The sequence below is a fragment of the Urocitellus parryii genome, chromosome 1 (genome assembly GCF_045843805.1).
Source record: "Urocitellus parryii isolate mUroPar1 chromosome 1, mUroPar1.hap1, whole genome shotgun sequence".
Classification (NCBI taxonomy): Eukaryota; Metazoa; Chordata; class Mammalia; order Rodentia; family Sciuridae; genus Urocitellus; species Urocitellus parryii.
In genome coordinates, this window is record NC_135531.1 from 1,770,410 (window position 1) to 1,788,841 (window position 18,432).

General features: G+C 63.0%; 1 protein-coding gene across 6 annotated transcripts; it reads right to left on the reverse strand.

The window, feature by feature from the left end:
- Positions 1 to 757: 757 nt before the first annotated feature.
- Positions 758 to 18,431, reverse strand: Brd9 (bromodomain containing 9). Of its 6 annotated transcripts, none has more exons than XM_026381518.2 (16): positions 18,321 to 18,431; positions 16,314 to 16,528; positions 15,980 to 16,112; positions 14,700 to 14,760; positions 14,191 to 14,335; positions 12,692 to 12,802; positions 12,042 to 12,154; positions 10,129 to 10,261; positions 8,925 to 9,000; positions 7,892 to 7,987; positions 7,116 to 7,248; positions 6,578 to 6,689; positions 3,945 to 3,983; positions 3,151 to 3,250; positions 1,841 to 2,008; positions 758 to 1,316 (listed from the first exon to the last, which is right to left on the reverse strand). In XM_026381518.2, exons 1-16 carry the CDS (start codon positions 18,370 to 18,372, stop codon positions 1,216 to 1,218), a joined length of 1,788 nt encoding a protein of 595 aa, XP_026237303.1. In that variant the 5' UTR covers positions 18,373 to 18,431; the 3' UTR covers positions 758 to 1,215. The 6 variants fall into 6 exon arrangements, with proteins under 6 accessions (XP_026237303.1, XP_026237302.1, XP_026237301.1 ...); XM_026381517.2 differs by having other exon boundaries at positions 12,042 to 12,157; XM_026381516.2 differs by having other exon boundaries at positions 12,042 to 12,217.
- Between the last annotated feature and the right edge of the window lies 1 nt (position 18,432).

The following is an 18,432-nucleotide window of genomic DNA, read 5'->3' on the forward strand; positions in this document are numbered from 1 at the left end:
GTCTACGCTGGGTTTCTGCTGCAGAAAGGGTGAGGGCTGCGTGCAGAAGGGTTGAGAGTGGACGGGGCGCAGGGCTGTCTGGGGGCCATGCGCCCCACTCCATTGTGGCTCAGGTTGGGGAGCGAGGAGCTAGAGCACCAGCTCGGCCCAGGGGCCTCCAGACGCCAGCTGGGGCGCCCACCAGGGCCACGTCTGCCAAGCTGGAGGACTCCAGGCTGCACAGCAGGGATGCCCAGGGAGGGACCCCGCCCTGTGAGGTCACATCGTGCACCCCACAGGACACTGCTGTACAGTACAAGGTCTGGCCCGAGGGCTGAGGGGAGCGAGCAGGACTCCCACGGAGCCTGTGGATGCCATCCTGCCTTTGCTATGCCGACCCAGGGATGGGCTGGGGGCACAGGACAGGGACAGCCTGGGGGAAAGTGGCACTACTAAGGCCAGGACTGCAGGCTGTGCAGGGTCTGCCCACAGGGAGGACATGCTGGCCCCTCCCACCCTCAGTCCCGTGGCACAGGCCCTGCTTTCAGGGGGCCGTGCATGTTCTGAACTCTGTGTGCTGCCCACAGGCCTCTCAGGGGGCCGTGCATGTTCTGAACTCTGTGTGCTGCCCACAGGCCTCTCCAGCCGTGGCCCTACTCCCCAGGACCTGGCGTCTTCTGTGCCCAGTCCCTGGAGCTGATGGAAGTCCCCAAGGGGGCAGGCCAGCAGAAGCGCCCACAGCCTAGCAGGGCAGAAACCGTCTCGCCCGGCATCCCAGAAGTCCTTTATTAGGCTGTGTACAGTACTCTGCAGACGCGACAGGCTCAGCAGAAGCTCAACTCCAGACATCTCCCGGCTGACCTTCCTGCCCAGAGGATAGCTCGCCCTCTTCCAGGGACTGCGAGGCTCAGGTCCGGCGATCACATGGGAGGTCCCGCTGCCTGGCCCAGCCAGCCCTGAGCAGCTCTCAGGGGCACAGGGGGTGGGCTTTGGTGGGCACAAATTTGCACCTGACACACGGCGGGGCAGGCCCCTCAACTCAGCTCCTGTGGCGCTCAGGACTCGGGGCTGTCCCAGTGCTGCTGGGCCTCTGTGCCACTGACGTGACAGCCCAGATGAGCATCTCCACCCCAGGCCACTGCCTGCACACAAGGGGACAAGGTCAAAGTCTCTGTCTCATGGCAGAAACCACAGACACGGGCAAAACTGGAGCAAAAGGCCTGGGACCACCGAGAGCTAGTTCTTCACGGACGCGGTGGGCTCTGGGGACTGCAGAAACTCGTAAGGGTCGTGGGTCACGTCCGGCTGCTCCCCAACGCTGAGGTGAGAAGGGCTCCCTGCAAGTGTGAGAGGCACTGTGTCCACATGACACGGAAACCCACGCTGCCCACTGGCTCCCGGGCGCAGCCCAGCCGCAGCCTGAACACAAGGAGGACTTTCTCCAATGGCTCTGGCAAGTCGGCGTGCATCCTGCTCCCAGAATGCCCCGGCACTCCCTGGCAGCCAGGAGAGCAGTGCTGGGTGGGCGGCCGTCCACGGGGGACGCTGGCTCAGCACGGTGGGCCTGGGCTCTGCCCCCATCCCAGGAGGGGTGAGTCACAGGGGACAGCAGGATGTGCCTGAGCCAACCCCACGTGCCACTGCAGGGGTGCCCCGCCCAGATGGCGCTGCACTCTGCCCAGCAGAAATGCCCCCCGGGTCCACCAGAAGAGCCTAGCGCCTGATGGCAGAGGAACCCGCAGGGACAGCTGGACTAGGGCGCACAGCCAGGGGCCCCCATAGCACTGTGGCACCCGCTCAGCTGCACCCACTGAGGCCCTTGGGCACAGAGGCAGAGGCAGCCTGGGCCCCAGCCACCTACCCGGGGGGTGCGGCTCCCTCTCGGAGGCATTGGACAGGGAGCTGAGGTTGGAGGACGGCCGGGAGCCCCCTCGCTCGGCCTGAGCCTCATGCAGGTCCTGCAGCAGCTTCGTGGTCTCATCCAGGTGCAAGTGGCCATCATCGGGGTCCAGCTCCTTCTTCACCTTCCCTGTGGGGGAGAGAGCGGCATGCCCCAGGCTCAGCTGGGCGCATAGCCGGCCCACAGGAGAGGGCCCGGTCAGCTATGGGGGCTGGGGAGCTCACAGTGGAGGGCGCCTAGCTGCAGGACGGGGATGGACAGAAGCTCCAGGACCCCTCAGGCCAAGCCCTGTTGGCCAGCCTACTGGGTGCTCAAACCCTGTGAAGAGCCTGGGCCACTACAAGGACATCTGGGTTGGGCTCCCACGTGAACCACAGAAAGCCAGCGGCCACACGGGGGCTGGAGAGGGCACCACCCAGCCAGGGAAGAAGTCCCCAGGGCCGTCGCTGGGCACACCAGCACCCCACGCACATGTGTGATGGCCTGCATCCCATGGCCGGGCCAGTCAAACCCTCGGAAGGGTGTGGCCAGTCAGGGGCCTCCACTGCCCTACACAAGCGAGGCTGGGGCCTCCCTATGCCTGGAAAGGCTCCAAGGCCTCCAAACCACCTATGGCCACAGAACAAAGGCCACCCATCCGAGCTGTGTGCCCTGGCACCCAGTGGAGTAAACCCTGACACCCAAGAAACGCCCGGACCCTGCCACGTATGCCCGGGGGACTCTGAGGGAAAGCAGGACGCTCCAGCAGGAGAGAGGGAAGGGACAGTGTCCCAGGAGGCAGGGATGGCCTCAGCGCACCCACAGCTCCTGCTGCAGGGGGAGAGGTGGCATCTGAAGTGGTGCCCAGGATAGCAGAGCGCACGTTCAACAGCCACCAGCCAGGCCAAGCCACTGGGTCCAGTGACATGGAGGCCACCCTCCTGTGAGCAGACGATCTGTCCAGGGCTCCGGAGGAAAGCCCCTCCTTCCCCACGTGACCTGCACTAGCACCAGGGGTGGGGCTCCGGCCAAGCAGCGCTGCCGCGGACACCAGCAGGGTCCTCTGGTCCGCTCCGCTGACTCGACCCCTGGAGCTGCAACAGACTCCACGGTGGGGGCCCATCCTCTGCACTGACCACATCCCAGGCCCATCAGTAAGCCTGGGCTGTGCTGCTGGCTGGCTGGGCCCCCTCCTCGGGAGGCTCCAGAATTTGGGGCCAAGCACTTGTGTCCCATCATGCCACATGGGCAGGCACGCAAGAGGCCAAAGGGACGTGCCCAGCATGACTCACCCAGAGAGCTGAGCATGGACATGTCCAGAGAAGCCTCGGAATATGACTTCACTGACATGAAGTCCAGGACAGAACCGCCGTCCCCCAACGGGTCCCCAGCCTGTGGAGAGGAGCAGCCTGAGGTACCCAGCACAGTCACACCCTTCCCAGGGCGCCAAGGGACAGCCCTGGCTCTGAAGCTGCCGTCGGGCGACACTGGGCTGCAGCACATAGGTGGACACACAAGTCCATGTCCAGGGACAAACTCTCAGACTGCCCAGTGCCTGCTGTCACTCAAAGCCAGTGACTTGTCACCTTCCAAGGACTCAGGCATGCTGGGGACGTGGGACCACATCCAAGGTCCCATGGCCATCCCACAGCCAAGCTCCCTTCTCCCCCAGCAAGGGCCTCCTGGGGAGTCTGCGCCAGCCCAGGGTGCTGTCAACCCCTGCTGCCCAGCTGCTGCCCCCACACACAGGCCTATGGCCTCTTCAAGATCCAGGGGACCCCAGGCCCAACCCACAGCAGATGGCCCGAGATCAAGTGTGCAGGAGCTGTCCTGCCAGCCAGTGGCAGGCTCTGCAGCAAGGGCCCATGGCCCCATTCCATAGGACAGGCCACTCAGGTGCCATGGCCCCTGCCCACCCTGAGGACAGCACCACAGGCCGGGAAGGAGAGAAGCCCCACAACTCACACTCCCTCAGAAAGAACCTGTTCCCAGAGACGCAGCAGGCGCTGTCCTGCAGCCCCCAGGGCCAGACCCAGCGCTGCCATGCAAAACCTCGTCCAGCTCCGTGTGCACTCGAGAAACCCACCTTTACTTCATCTGCAGGCCTCGGGGGCGCGCTTCTTCTCTGCAAAGGAACACAGGTGGACACCCGGTCTTCCAAGGCCATTCTCATGCAGGGCAACCTCTTTACGTCACCACAAGCAAGAGCTGCACAGCCCTGGGAGCTCCCAGCCCACTCCACGACATCCCCGGGGAGGCCAGGTCCCACGGGGCTCCTCAGCTGGCAGCAAAGGCAGCCACCACAGGCCCACACGCCTCTGCCAGCCGAACTCCGTAGCAGTGCTGGGTGGGGGGTGCCTGAAGGGGGGGACGCAGGGGCAGAGGGTCCCAAGGCCGTGCCTGCAGCCAAGGATGTTTAAAATAAGCCAGGGACAGCAGCACAAGCAGGCCAGGTGGTTTACCCCAGATGCTGGGTGCCGAGGGGGGCGTGCGCACAGGGCGGGCAGGGCCATGGGCCACGCGTCTCCCACCACCTGCAGTCCTGTGCTCCGACAGGAGTGTTCCCTTGAAAGCATCCTAGCTTTGCACACGTTCCCCAAAACAGTCATTCAGAGTCTGTCCCCACGTCTGTTTCCAGGACGTCTCTGAGCCGACCCTGTCCCTCCCACCAGCCTCTCACCAAGCCGGCCCGGTCCTACCCACCAGCCTCTCACCGAGCCGGCCCTGTCCCTCCCACTGGCCCCTCACTGAGCCGACCCTCTCCCTCCCACCAGCCCCTCACTGAGCTGACCCTGATCTTCCCACCTGCCCCTCACTAGCGACCGTCCCAGGCCTTCCCCACACCCTGCAGTGCCTGCCAGGCATCCCATCACTCCATTCTCACACCAATCACCCAGAAGAGCCACTGCTCTGCAGCCCAGAGCCACCCCAGGAGTCCTATCCCTCCTGCTGTGGCACCCACCTGTAGCAGCACCACCTGCAGAGGGGCTGGCCTCCTGCCAGAGGGACCCTCAGCTGGAGGACTGTGGCCGGGCAGGGCGCAGGGCTGGTGGAGTCCGAGGGACCTGCATGGCAGGTGAAGCTCCAGCACCCAGATGCCCTCTGTGCCCAGGGCACAGGTGCATCCCAATGTCACCCAGGCCGCCAGAGTAGACCAGCAGTGCCACTCCACATCCAGACTAAGCTCCCAGCCAGCCACAAGCGCTGGCCTTCTGCGAAGATGAAAGCCAGCACTCCCCGGGAAGATGACAGAAGTCACCAATTGTGGTTGACAGGCACAGACGCCACACCATCTACTGCAGGACTTCTCGCAGCCATGGTACTCTCCAATAAAAATTGGAGACATTTTTATTGGGGCTGGGTAAATGTAGCTCAGTTGGTACAGTGCTTGCTTTGCATGCATAAGGCCCTGGTTCAATCCCCAGTACCACACAAAAAAAACCAAAAAACAAAAAAAACCTTTTAACACGAGATCCACACAAAATGACCCACAAGGCCTGAGGTGGCTAGTGGTCGAGTGCTTGCCTAACCTGTTCCTGGGTTATCCCCAGCCCTCAGGAGATAAGGTTCATGAGTGGAAGGCCTCTATGCCCCGTCTGTTGTCAGAGTTCTGGGTACGGCTGACCCAGGCTGACCCACACCCCAACTGGCCAGAGGTAACTTCCAGCTGCCACATGTGACGCAGACGGTTGCCCAGACTGTGGACACCTTGCATCCAGCCAACACGGCTGGACCCACAGGCCTGCACAGTGGCCGATGGGCCTCTTCCAGGAGCAGTCCCACGGCAGTGTGGTGGGCATTACCGGTGCGGCAGGAGACAGATGGGAAGGAGAACAGCTGGATTCGCGAGACCACGCGACCTCAGGAAACCTCGTGGCCAGCAGCAACCAGGGGTTTGCACAAGGCCCAAGAGCAGTTTGGTGAAGCTCCCTTCCCCCCAGCAAGGGCCTCCTGGGAAGTCTGCGCCAGCCCCCTGCTGCCCAGCTGCTGCCCTCACACCCAGGCACATGGCAACTGGAAGCCATAGCAACAGAAACTAGTCAGGGCCAAACCAACCACACACTCACACAAGACCACAACACGCGGCGGTGGAGGGGAGCACTAGCAGCAGCTGAGCTGACACCAGGGCATCCAAGTCGTGCCAGGAAAGGCAAGAGGCACCAGCAGGAGGTGAGAGAGCAGGCGGGGACTGTCACCTGGAGGCACAGGCCGGGCGTGGCACACCCCCAGCAGGAGCCTGACGCAGGTGTAGCCCTGCAGCCAGAGGGCAGCAGTCCCGGAGCCCCGCCTCCTTTTTAAAAGGCATGTGCACCCTTGGCCTGGGGCAGCAGGAAGCTGGGGACGCTGCAGGGGCTGCAGCCTGAGACCCAGAGCCTGAAGAAAACACATTGGAACAAAACACAAAGCGGACCCCAGAGCTGGGATCCCGTCCTTCAGGAGGGACAGCGGTTCAGAGACAAGGCAAAGGCCAGCCCTCCAGGCCAACCCAGGGGCCTCGCCTCGACAGGTGAGGACCACCAGACCCCAGGCTGCAGAAGCCCCACAGGCTGCTGCAAGAGGAGCTCAGGGCCCTGTCCAGGGCAGGACAGGAGCTCCAAAAGGGGGCCCGCATGGCCAATGTCCTCAGGAGACAACTCCTGGTCCAGAGCACCCTGTCACCCCAGGACACAGCAGGGTGGACGAGTTCCTTCCCTGGGCCACGCCACACGCACCACCCACCTGCTTCAGCTGGAAGAGCACCCTCGAGTGGTCTCCTCCCGTGATCTGGTCCAGGAGGTCATCTACCATTCTCTTGCTATAGCTCCCAGCGTCCTTCACAAACTCCTGCAGGCTAAAGGGGACCGTGTGAGACAGTGTGCTAAAGGTCCTGTCTACCCTCAAGGACTGCTGCCCACCAGAGTCCTCCAGATCAACCCAAGGGGCCTTGAAGGTGAAGATCACCAGGAGCAAACCAAGTCAGGGAATGGTAAACCCATGACCGTCCCACACAGACGGGCCACCTCCACCAGCCTGGAGGAGGCCGTGCCTGCAGGGTGGGGCTAAAAGCACAGCAAGCCAGATGGCCACAGGGGAGGTGGTGAAGCAAGGCCCTGAGCACACAGCTCCTCAGTAGCCGCCCAGGTCACCTGCACACGGTTGTGACAGGTCCTCTCTGGTGATGACCTGCGGCAGGCTGGGGCACTGCTGAGAGCCAGAGGAGACTGCTGCTCCGCTCCCGTGGCCACTCCAAGGGCCAGCCTGGGCAGGCCACGCCTACCTCAGTGCGCACTGCACGCCCGTCTCGTCTCCGTAGGCCGAGTACAGCAGCTCTGCCTCATCTGACTTTAAGTCACCAAACACAGAGTTGTTCTGCATGGACAACGCAGTGCTGGCACTGGACAGGAACGTGACTAGAAAGGGGACAGTGGGACATCAGAGCCAAGCCGCAGGCACCTCTGTTCCTGGTGGTAGCCGTCCCTGCTGGGCCAGCTCAACGCCACCAGGATGTCACCCACAGACACCAGTGCCCTCCTGCCATGTGGCCAAGAGAACGCCTCTGGACACTGAAGTCCCTGCAACTGACAACTGTACCGGAAGCAGGCGCCACAGTGTCCCCCACACAGGCGTGAAGGGCAGGAGTGCGGGAGGGAGGTGCTGCTCGGCATAGTGTATGCCCGGCCGCAGGGAGGATGGGGCACCGGGGCTGAGCAGGCGCTCATAAGGCGATGCTCTCCAGCCCAGGCTGTGCCACCAGCAGAGGGACACGTGTGAGGCTGAGGGGGGCGGAGATGGGAATGGAGAGTTCTCCCAGGGCAGACTGGAGTTGAGCCCATGGGCCCTGCAGATAGCACACTGACCACAGGAAGGGAAGGAGGACAGGGACGCATCCTGACCCCAGAAAGGGACAGAAAACAGAAGAAACCCTACAACCAGAGGGTGCAGATCAGTGCTCAACGCACGCTCTGAAACAGGGCTGCACCTCAAGCCCGTAAGGAGAGGCCGAAGTGTGGCAGGGAGGACGGGGCGTGGCGGGGCCGCGGCCAGCCGGCACACCTTTGCTTCTTCTCTCGTCTTTGAAGCCCAGCGTCGTGAAGCCTGGGAGCAGCTTGCTGGAGAGCGAGCTCAGGTCCACAGGGTGCGTCTCCTCTTCTGCAGGAAGATGGGAGGTGTGGGCAGGCAACCGGCAGCCGGCAGGCCCAGGCAGGAGGGCTTGCGGGCTGACCTGGGCTCTCACGGCTGCTTCTCGCTCCGCTTCTCACCACCCCCAGGGCAACAGCATCAAGAGGCCTGTCTTGGCCTGGCCACCCAGGCTCCCCACAGCGCTCACGCAGGGCCAGAGCCCAGAGGAAGCCTCGCCCACCCTGTCCATAGCCAAGCAGCGGCAGCCGCCACAGCTTGCTGCCAGCTGCACGTCTGCTAGCCACCTCACTCCCGCCACGCCAGGCTCGGAGCAGATCCCTGCACTCCCGACAGCCACCTATCCTGGCACTGTCTGACCTAGGTACCAATGGCCTCACCTGTTCTCTTAGAGAACACTGTGGTCACCCCAGCTAAGCATTAGAGGTTGGAGTGACGTCCTATACACATTGGAGAACACCAGTCAACCTGCTAACGTGGCGGGGCGAGGCAGTGCCACAAGGTGTGTGGGCACCTGGGCAGGCTGTGGGGAAGCCAAGCCAGCATGGCCACATTCCACCCTCCCCAAGTGCTGCAGGTGCGTCCGGATCCCAGTGAACCAGGCCTGGAGCAGTCTCCCCTCCTGCCTGGGGATGCTTCCTGGGGCTAGAGCACCCACCAGGTGGGGGCCCAGCCCTCTCACCTGCTGTGACCATCCCTGCTACTCTGTTGGAGCTCAGCAGGCCGGTGCCCAAGTCCCCACCATGAGGCTGACTGGCCTCCCTGCACACATGCGGCACCTAGGTGCGTGCAGAGTAGGAAGCCTGGCAGCTGTGATACTGACCCTTCACCAGCAGCACGGACATGGACATATGGCCCAGTGACTTGGGCTTTGCATCACTGAGCCTGCACAGGGGGCAAAGGGCAAAGGTCAGGCAACTGAAAATCAGACCCTGGGTGGGACACCCACCATCAGCATCTGGCTCGGCTGCATTCACCACGCTGTAAAGCAGGCTTCCGTCTCCAAGCTTCTTCAGGTAGCCCATCTGCAAGGAAGCAGCACCTGAGCATGCCCTGGGACAGCACCCCATAATGGAGGGCAGCAGGAGCCAGGCTTTGCCACGTGGTTAGAGAGTGAAGCGGCCTCTGGTGTGGGGCGGACGCAGAGCTTTTGATGGAGAGCATGTCTGAGTTGAGGCCAACCCAGGTCCATGCAGATCCGTCAGGAGCCCTGTGCCCATGTGTTTCCAGCTCTGCCAGAGGCCTCGCCCAGCACCTGGTGCCCAACCTGCGTGCAGACCCGCCTGCCCAGCAGAACTGAGCCTGGCCACACAGCAATCCTGGCTCAGACGGAGCAGCCTGAGGTCCCTGGACCACCACCCAACACCATCACTTAGCTTCCTACTTCTATTTGGTACTGGGACTGAACCCCGGGGCATCTATGTGAGATACACCCCAGCCCTTCCGTTTTTTGTTTGAGACAGGGTCTTGCCAAGTGGCTGGGGTTTCTCCGAGTTGCCCAGCTGGCCTTGAACTTGCCATCCTCCTGCCTCAGCTTCTCTGTCACTGGGGTCCCAGGCATGGGCCACACCCGGTGTGTTTAAGCTTCCTCGCATGCCATCAGCGTGCACTATCGAGAGTCCTCCCAGACCAGGCAAGACTGGGAGCCAGGGGCGCAGGGCTCGGGAGCTGGGCAGCACGTGCTCAACCATGCGGACGCACTGGGCCACACTCAGGCAGAACAGGGGCAGGAACAGTGGAGCAAACAGCGCCGGAGCTACCGCCGCTGCACAGGCAGACCAGGGCAAGTGAGGAGCACCCTGTCGGGGACATTCGAACACTCCCTGCAAAGAGGCCTGGCCGGCGAGGAGGCTAGTAGGTAGGGCCCACACCAAGCAATGAGAAGACAGGCCGGGCACTACGTGGTGAGGGGTACATCCTGGCTACTGGTGGCCCTGCCAACGGGCCACACTGGGGCCTTTCTGAGGAAATAAGGCCAGGAGGACCAAGGAGCTGGTGTGCCCTCTGACCTGGACTCTCCCAAGATAAAGGGCAGTGCTGCGGCCTGAGCGGTCCCCTCACAAGGCACTGTAGGGCTGTGGTGGTGTCCTCCTGACTCTGAGGGCGGTGCTGGTGACACACACGAATGCCTGGGCCAGGGGCCAGGGCACTACCTTGCCACCAGGGAGGAACCGGCTGATCCTGTCCCGGGCTTCATCGGCCGCGTGCTCCACCAGAGCCAGCACATGCTCCTCCGCCGTGCTGTCCGTCAGGCTGCAGGCATTCCCCTCAGGCTCGAACATGCAGCTGGAGGGCAGGGACACCGGGTGTCAGACTCTCCGCCCAGCATGCCCCATGCACAGGCTGGCAGCCTGTGGCATGGGCCCCTTTAAGCCCCAGGCACCTCTCATGCTTCTACCCAAAGACAAGGCTCCTGTGGGAATTGGGGGGCGGGGTGTCGTGTGCAGAGCACCTGCTCCCAGTCCAGCTAAAGGAGCACTCCCCTCAAGCACAAGGAGAGAGGGACAGCATTCTCATCCAAGGCACCATGGGAGCCACAGACCAGGGGCTGAGCACCACGCATGGGCAGAGCTAGGTGTGGCTGTCAGCAGGTCTGGACCCAGAGCAGCGTAGCCAGGTCCCGGGGCAGAGGACATCTGGCCGAGTGGCTGAGAGGCCTGCCTCCTACAGAAGTTGAAGCAGATGCAGGGCCTCCCCCTGTGTAGGGCAGGGGTCTGAATGGCTCAGAGCTGCTTGCAGCAGAGGCAGGTCCTATGTGAGGGTGTCCCTCTCAGTCACTGCCACGACAGCACCCTGGAAACCCATCACGGGAAGGATGTCATCGAGAGCCACAGTGCAGGGCTCCACAGCACTGGGCTGACACTTAGGCACGGCCTATGACACAACCTGACAAGGCCCCGCCTGAGGTGACAAGCCAGCACCAGCGCGAGGCCCCGCCTGAGATCTGGACGTTCGGAGATTTTCTGCAGGTCTGAGCCCTGAACAGAAGGCCAGGCACCCACAAGGCAGCTGGTGTCCTGCAGGGAGACGACAGAAGGCACTGGAGCACACCGGTCTGCATTGGGAATCGCGCCCTCCGTCCTCTCAACCTCGAGACCCAGGCCACTAGAGGAGGTACACAGCACAGACACGCAGCCCTGGCCAGCTGGGTGTCCCCACTCTGTGCAACTTGGGTGTGTTCTGCATCTGTGGCTCAAAGCAGAGCCACGAGGTCACGGGCCAGATGTGCTGGTGAGGAAACAGCTCACAAGGGTTCTCGCGAGGCCTCAGCAGGTGCTGCCGCAGGGGACTGCACCACGCCAGCCTCCATGCTCAGCCTCCTAAGACCAATTGCACTGTGAAACTCCAGGCCTGGGCACAAAGAGGGCCCCCTGGAGGACCTCTAGTCAGCTGCAGCCTGCAGTGCCCACCTGCTTCCTGACCACCAGGCTGCCCTTCCCTCCAGTCCAGCATCTATGCAGCCACAGAGGCAGCACAGAGAGCCTGTCTTGTGGCAAGACAAAACTCTCCATGAGTGCTGGCTACCCAGAGTGGGGCCACCGAGCCTCCCGTACGCAGGGACAGGCACAGCAGAGGCCATCAGCAGGTGCTTGTCCAGGGGCTGCCCCAGGAGTGGCCAAGAAATATCACACCAACAGAACGGAAGGCACTTCAATGACCAGTCGGTGCATGTGTTGCAGGCCTGGCCAGAGGGCCCCATGCCACACCTGGGCCAGCACAAGGCACCAGCCTCAACATGGCCTCCTGCCTCCTGTGTCCACCAGAGGCGGGCATTGCTGTGAGAGCAGGATGGTGAATAGCAGCGTGTGCCAGGCAACCACAGCACACTACGGAAGTGACCCGAGGACCCTGGTCCACAGGCCGCTCTGAGACGAGGCCAAGGCCACCCATGCAGGGGCCCTCATCCTCCTCGCGCTGCAGGCCAGCAGGGAAGGCCGTGCTGAGTCCGCCCGGTGCCTGGCAGGACCCGCAGGCTTTGAGCAGCTGCCTCCTTGCAGAAGCTCCTACCAGTCTCCACCTGGCCACCTGCAGCCTCTCCTCTCTGGGGCCCGCCCCGGAGCCTCACCTGATGGCTTCTCTACTCGGCTTTTTGGACTTCTTGGCAGTTTCTACTTGTACAGGCACAGCCTCAGGAACGGGCTCCTCAACGGCCGCGTCCTCACTGCCCAAGAGAGCTGCCTGCTGAGAGAAATCCATGTCCTGCATAAACGACATGCTGCGCTTCAAAGCTAACAGCCGCTCCTAGAATCAGAAAGGACAGAGCAGCGGACTTTACCTCTCCCTCACAGCCACAGGGCCATGACGATGGGATGGGATGGTGGCCACCGCCTCACCTGGCCCACAGCTAGCTCCCAGCACAGCAGTGCCAGTGGGCACGGGCTCAGCACCAAGGGATGCAGCCCAGAGCCCATGGGGGAACAACCAGAGCCAACAAGCAGCCCCCACGGGCAGGGGACACTGCAGGCAGACCTGGGAGGCCCCTCGTCCTGTGGGACAGTGCCCTGCCAGGCACACCCATGGCAGCACTGCAGTCGGCCCAGCGCAGGACCTCCACCCCCAGCCCTCACAGCTACTCTGCGCAGGAGAGGGAGCCCAGCAGAGGCCGCCAGGCAGGGCGGCGGGCGAGGCGGATGAATGGGTGTCACTCGCCGTGCTTCTGTCACACGGAAGCCACAGTGTGGTCCGGCCCTCGGGCCGCCGTCGGAGGCCCCTTACTTTGCTCATCATCTTAAAGCCGGCATGGAGGATCTTCTTGGCCAACTTGTAGTACACGGTGTCAGGCCGGTTATAGGTCATCGCGTTGTCACACATCAGCTTAAAGTCTGCCTGGAGAGAGCAGCAGGTCAGAGGGCTCCTCGGGCTGGAGGTGCCACGTGAACAGGAGCCCGGGGAGGGCTGGGAACGAGTGGGGTCTAGTCCTCTCCACCCTGTGATCTGAACGGCAATCTTCAAGCACTCAGAGCCATGCGCAGTTTTTCATGGGTCTGTGTTTTTTGAAGATTCCCCGTGAAAAGCAGGCACTGTCTCTGACTCCCTGGCGTGTTTGTGAGGGACACGGGCCACTGTCTCTGACCTCCCTGGGCACGACACGCATGTCTGAGAGGGACACAGGCAGGTCCTCTGCTTCCCCCTCCAGCCCACCTCTCTCCAGCAGGGATATGGACCAAGACAGGACTTGGCAGCAATGTTAAGTTCTTTTGGGTAGAACTAAGGGACAAGGTGACAGTGGGCACCATGATTCCTCTGCCTCCAAGGTCTCTCCAAGCAGGGAACTTGGAATGCCATCTACAAGTTTCCTAAAACTATTAGGAAAATGTCCCCCAGGTGAGGAGAGCCTTGCTGAGCAGCTCCCACCCAGAGATGCTGGCATGCCTGTCACCACAGATCCCTGGGCACCTGCCTCCCACAGTGAGGGGCACTGGAGCTGTCCGCTAGCTGGCAGCACGCCACCTGTGTCCTTGACAGAACACGTGCCTGGGTCTCCCACCAGCGCTCTGCCAGTGTCCCCAGGGAAGTGAGGCAGTGCAGCCAACACACCTGTAGGCCAACAGCTCTGGAGGACGCCTGGCGGAGTGCTGCCCCTCTGCCCTCAGCCAGCCACTCGCAGACCCCAGGCTGGGACCTCGGGAGGACCTGGGGAGGGCAGTGCTTCACGCCTGGCCCTGGCCTCGCTGGTCTCTCCCAGGAAGCCCCTCCAACCACCTTTCCTGCACTGCTGTGGTGAGCGCCAAGCCAGCCCACTCTGCAGCTCTCCAGAGCCACCCCAGATGCAGCCCAGAGCCAGTATGGCCTGTGTTCCTCCTGCCTCACCAAGGGCAAGCGCAAACTCACCAGGAGCCAAGAGCAGAGCATCCAGGAGAAACAAGCATTCCCAAAATAATAAAACCAAACACACAGGACAGAACTGGAATCAAGGAGATCATGCTGCTCCCAATGCCCACTGTGAGCCAGGCCACCCAGACACACTCCTCATACCTGTGGGACAAGCCCTGTGTGACCAGCGCGATGACCTAAGGTCTCCGACCGCCCATAGCACACAGCTCAGCCTCCGACCCAATGCAGGGAAGGCCCACAGCCAACCCACTTCCTTCCTGCTGCCTGTGGACCCCCAGGACCCTGCCCACGGACACGTCCAGCTACGCTGAACTGAGGTGAGCGAGAGGTGTGCCAGACATTCACGGAGCTACAAGGTGTGCCAGAAAGCACGGACTTACCTTGAATTCTGTGACCGACTTGTACTCGTTGGCCACGATCTTGTCCTTCATCGTGCCGAAGTCCATTGGGTGTTTTATTATCATCGAATATCCAGGAGCGATTGCATCCGTGACAGGAAAAGCAAAAAACCCATGAGGGTCTTTTCTGAAAGCAAAGACACCTTTAAAGAGGACAAACTTTAAACCTAGATTTCTAATCCACACAAAGATCCTCGTGATCAGAAAACTTACAACTGACCAGGTTGATCTTTGCTTCCCAAAGGTAGAGCCCACCCTCCGCCTTCAGGCTGTGACAGCCGCTGGAGCAGGACACACTCCTGCCTCAGTTCCCACCTCCAGGCGGCCAGCACCAGCCGTGCCTCTGGCCCAAGCCCCAGCCACCTCCGGGCTGCACTCTGGCCCCAGCCCTGCCCTCATCTTGCAGATCTTCCCACCCTGGCTGGACTGCGAGCCCCCTGGGAAGGCACACGACAGGGCAGGGGACGCTGTGGACGGAAGACAGAGCTCACCTCTGCAGCTGGCGGAGGAAGTGCTCCAGGAGCTGCTGGATGGGCGTGCTCTCGGTCTCCGCTGCCCATCAGAAAGAAAGCAGAGACGAGCCACGTGAGGCTGGGCCCCTCATCTCCCAGCACGTCAAGTCCCAGCAAGAATGTGCACACAGACCACTCAGACTCCGCGGCTCCTGTCGGCTAGCTGGGTGGGAGGGGTGCCCACAGCACCCGTCTCAGACCCCTACCTCAGCAGCACAGACCTGCCACTCAGGCTGTTCCCAGCTCAGACTCAACTGGGCCTGGCGCATCCTGGGCAAGGGCCTGAAGCATGGGCCTGGACATGCCATACAAAGTTCTCCTGAGGACAACAGTGGTACCTACGGCTCTGGTTGTGACGCTCTTGAGCGAGCAGGGTGCACCACGTAGCACCCATCACTAACCCCGGCGGCACCCTGGGGCTGCGCTAGCTGCAGGCCCTCCCACAGGCAGTGATATCTCTCAGGCCTGCTGCTTCATGCCTACAGTCCCCCAACCTGGAGGAGGCCAAGGAAAAAGACCCTGAGACAGCCACACAGGGGAGTGACAAGCTCTGCAGAACTGGCCTCTGGGCAGCCATATCACATGGCTCCTAATGGTCTGAAAAACCCAACAGTAGCCTCCTTGTCATGTCCCTAATGTCCCACCCAGCTGCCTCAGTTTCCCAGCTGTCTGGGAAACACAGGATGCCAACTTCTGTAGGACATCTGGAGATGCAGGTCCAAAGGAAAGACCATGAGCTGGGAACTCCAGCCAGACACCAGCCCTGGCACACAGCCCAGGGCAGGAGCTAACTGAAGACCACCCCAACCTCCTTCACTTCAGCTGCAGCCATCTGAAGGGAGTCCAGACCCACCTAGGTACTTTCTCCACTTCCACTGACCTGCCCATGTCTAGAGTAAGATCAACTTGGGGTCACTCAGCTGACACTGCTCCATCTGGAGCAACAAGGCAGATAAAAGCAAACTTTTAGACTCAAAATTGGCCAGATATTTCTGTGAAGGCCAGATAAAACAATCTAGTAGTGAGGTCATACACCTCAGGTCTCTGAGGAACCTGCCTTTTTCTTTTTGTGAGTGTTTAAAAGTGAATAACTCATGCTTAGCTTGTGGGTTAAAGGGTTTTTAAAGGCCACAAGCAGTAAGTGGCCAACTGATCTGGATGAGGGTGGGAACCCCGGGTCCAGGGCACGCTGGCATGGGCCCAGGAGAGCACCAGCCTCTCCCAAGAGGCTCCCTGAACAAGAGCCACCCGTATCTTGCCTGGCTGTGTCCGGCAAGCTCGCACCGGCCGATCTGGGGGTGGCTCCACCTCCACCTTCTTTCCAGGGTCGAAGTCATCTGCCTCTCCCTCTGTGTCACAGTGCTCCTTCTCCCTCTTCCGCTTCTTCTCCTCCTGTGAGGCAGGCAGAGTGACAGCTGCACTGCGTCTCGCCCCGCCTAAGCAGGAGACGCATGCCTCTGCCTGTCCAGGGGACACCCCTCCCGAGACCCTGCTACAGAGCAGCCAAGGACCAGCCCCAGGTGCCCACAGCAAGCCACTGGCCTGTGGTCTGCAGCTCCTGCAGCCCCGCAGCAGTCCCAGCCATGACCCCACCTTCCGCTTTCTCCTCTCCTCGTCATCTGGATGCTTCTCCTTCTCTGACTTCTTCTTCTTTTTCTTCTTCTTCTCTCTGTGTCTCTCCCGCTCATGATCTGACCGGTCCTCGTAGTAGCTGGAGTCATGGCCTGAGCCCGAGAGCTCGGTCACCTCGCTCCCGCCCACCTTGAGCACCAGCTTCAGAGGCTTCTCCAGTGGAGCATCTGCATAATCTGCACACAGGCCAGGGCCGCTGAGTACTGGCACGTGCAGAACCCACAGCCCCAGAGGACCCACAGCCCCAGAGGTCGGCGGCCCCAGGGTAAGGCCAAGGAGCTGCCAGAACCCTGGGCAAAGGCAGCTTGGCAGTGCTCCTCCCTCCACTGGAAGCCCATTACCATGCAGGGAAGGAACAAGGCCAGGTTCCCTTACCAGCAGCCCCTCCCCTTGCTGCAGCTGTAGGTCACACCCTCACCAGTCAGAGGAGCTGCTGCTGGCAAAGGGAGGGGAAGGCAGGTAGGGAAAGGGCAGGAGAGGAGATCCCCAGGCAAGGCAGCAAGGGTGCTCTAGGGCAGGTGACCCGGGACCAGCCAATTTCGGGGGACACCAACCTGGATCCCCCATCCTTAGTCTAGGTTCTTCTCCCATGCCCTCTCCCCAGAGCCTGGGAACCCACTTAGGCCTCTCTGCCCAAGCCTGCCACCTAGCCCAGGACCTTAGGACCCTTCTCCACCCACTCCTGAACCACCCCCCCCACCTGCCCTGCCCAATCCTGCGACCCCTGCCCAGGTCCCCATTACACCCTCCCGGCCCAAGACCCCGAACCCTCCCTGCCCAGGCCCCCAGAGCCCAGCACCCTCCCCACCCACCCTGGACCCCAGCAACTCCCTGTCCAGGCCCCCAGAGCCCTCCCCCCAGGCCCCCAGGCCCCTCCCTGCCCAGGACCCCAGGACCCCAGCACCCCCGCCATCCAGGCCCCCAGAGCCCAGCACCCTCCCCACCCAGGACCTCAGGCCCCTCCCCACCCCGGACCCCAGCACCCCTGCCGTCCAGGCCCCCAGAGCCCCGGCACCCTCCCTACCCAGGCCCCTCCCCCGCAGGACCCCAGGCCCCTCTCTGCCTAGGCCCCCAGAGCCCCGGCACCCTCTCTACCCAGGCCCCTCCCCCGCAGGACCCCAGGCCCCTCTCTGCCTAGGCCCCCAGAGCCCCGGCACCCTCCCTACCCAGGGCTCTCCCCCGCAGGGCCCCAGGCCCCTCTCTGCCTAGGCCCCCAGAGCCCCGGCACCCTCTCTACCCAGGCCCCTCCCTGCCCAGGACCCCAGCACCCCCGCCGTCCAGGCCCCCAGAGCCCGGGCACCCTCTCTACCCAGGCCCCTCCCCCGCAGGGCCCCAGGCCCCTCTGCCCAGGACCCCAGGACCCCAGCACCCGCGCCGTCCAGGCCCCCAGAGCCCCGGCACCCTCTCTACCCAGGCCCCTCCCTGCCCAGGACCCCAGGACCCCAGCACCCCCGCCGTCCAGGCCCCCAGAGCCCCGGCACCCTCTCTACCCAGGCCCCTCCCTGCCCAGGACCCCAGGCCCCCAGCACCCGCGCCGTCCAGGCCCCCAGAGCCCCGGCACCCTCTCTACCCAGGCCCCTCCCTGCCCAGGACCCCAGGACCCCAGCACCCCTGCCGTCCAGGCCCCCAGAGCCCCGGCACCCTCCCTACCCAGGCCCCTCCCCCGCAGGACCCCAGGCCCCTCTCTGCCTAGGCCCCCAGAGCCCCGGCACCCTCTCTACCCAGGCCCCTCCCCCGCAGGACCCCAGGCCCCTCTCTGCCTAGGCCCCCAGAGCCCCGGCACCCTCCCTACCCAGGGCTCTCCCCCGCAGGGCCCCAGGCCCCTCTCTGCCTAGGCCCCCAGAGCCCCGGCACCCTCTCTACCCAGGCCCCTCCCTGCCCAGGACCCCAGGACCCCAGCACCCCCGCCGTCCAGGCCCCCAGAGCCCCACCCTCCCCGCCCAGGCCCCCGGCACCCTCGCCGCGCACCCTCGTAGGACGAGCGCCATTCAGCCTTGTGCTTCTTGTGCTTCTTGCCCATGACAGCGGCGGCGGCGGACCCGCGGGAGCGCGGCCGCCCGAGGCCCGGCCCGCGCCCGCC

Bases quoted from the DNA above. Each gene is read 5' to 3' on its own strand.
- Brd9 (XM_026381516.2), bottom strand. From the start codon at position 18,372: ATGGGCAAGAAGCACAAGAAGCACAAGGCTGAATGGCGCTCGTCCTAC. The intron at 14,336-14,699 runs GTGAGCTCTGTC...CTTTGCTTTCAG, and splicing joins TTCCTCCGCCAGCTGCAGAG to AAAAGACCCTCATGGGTTTT. The intron at 10,262-12,041 runs GTGAGGCTCCGG...CCTGCCCTCCAG, and splicing joins CCGAGTAGAGAAGCCATCAG to CTGCATGTTCGAGCCTGAGG.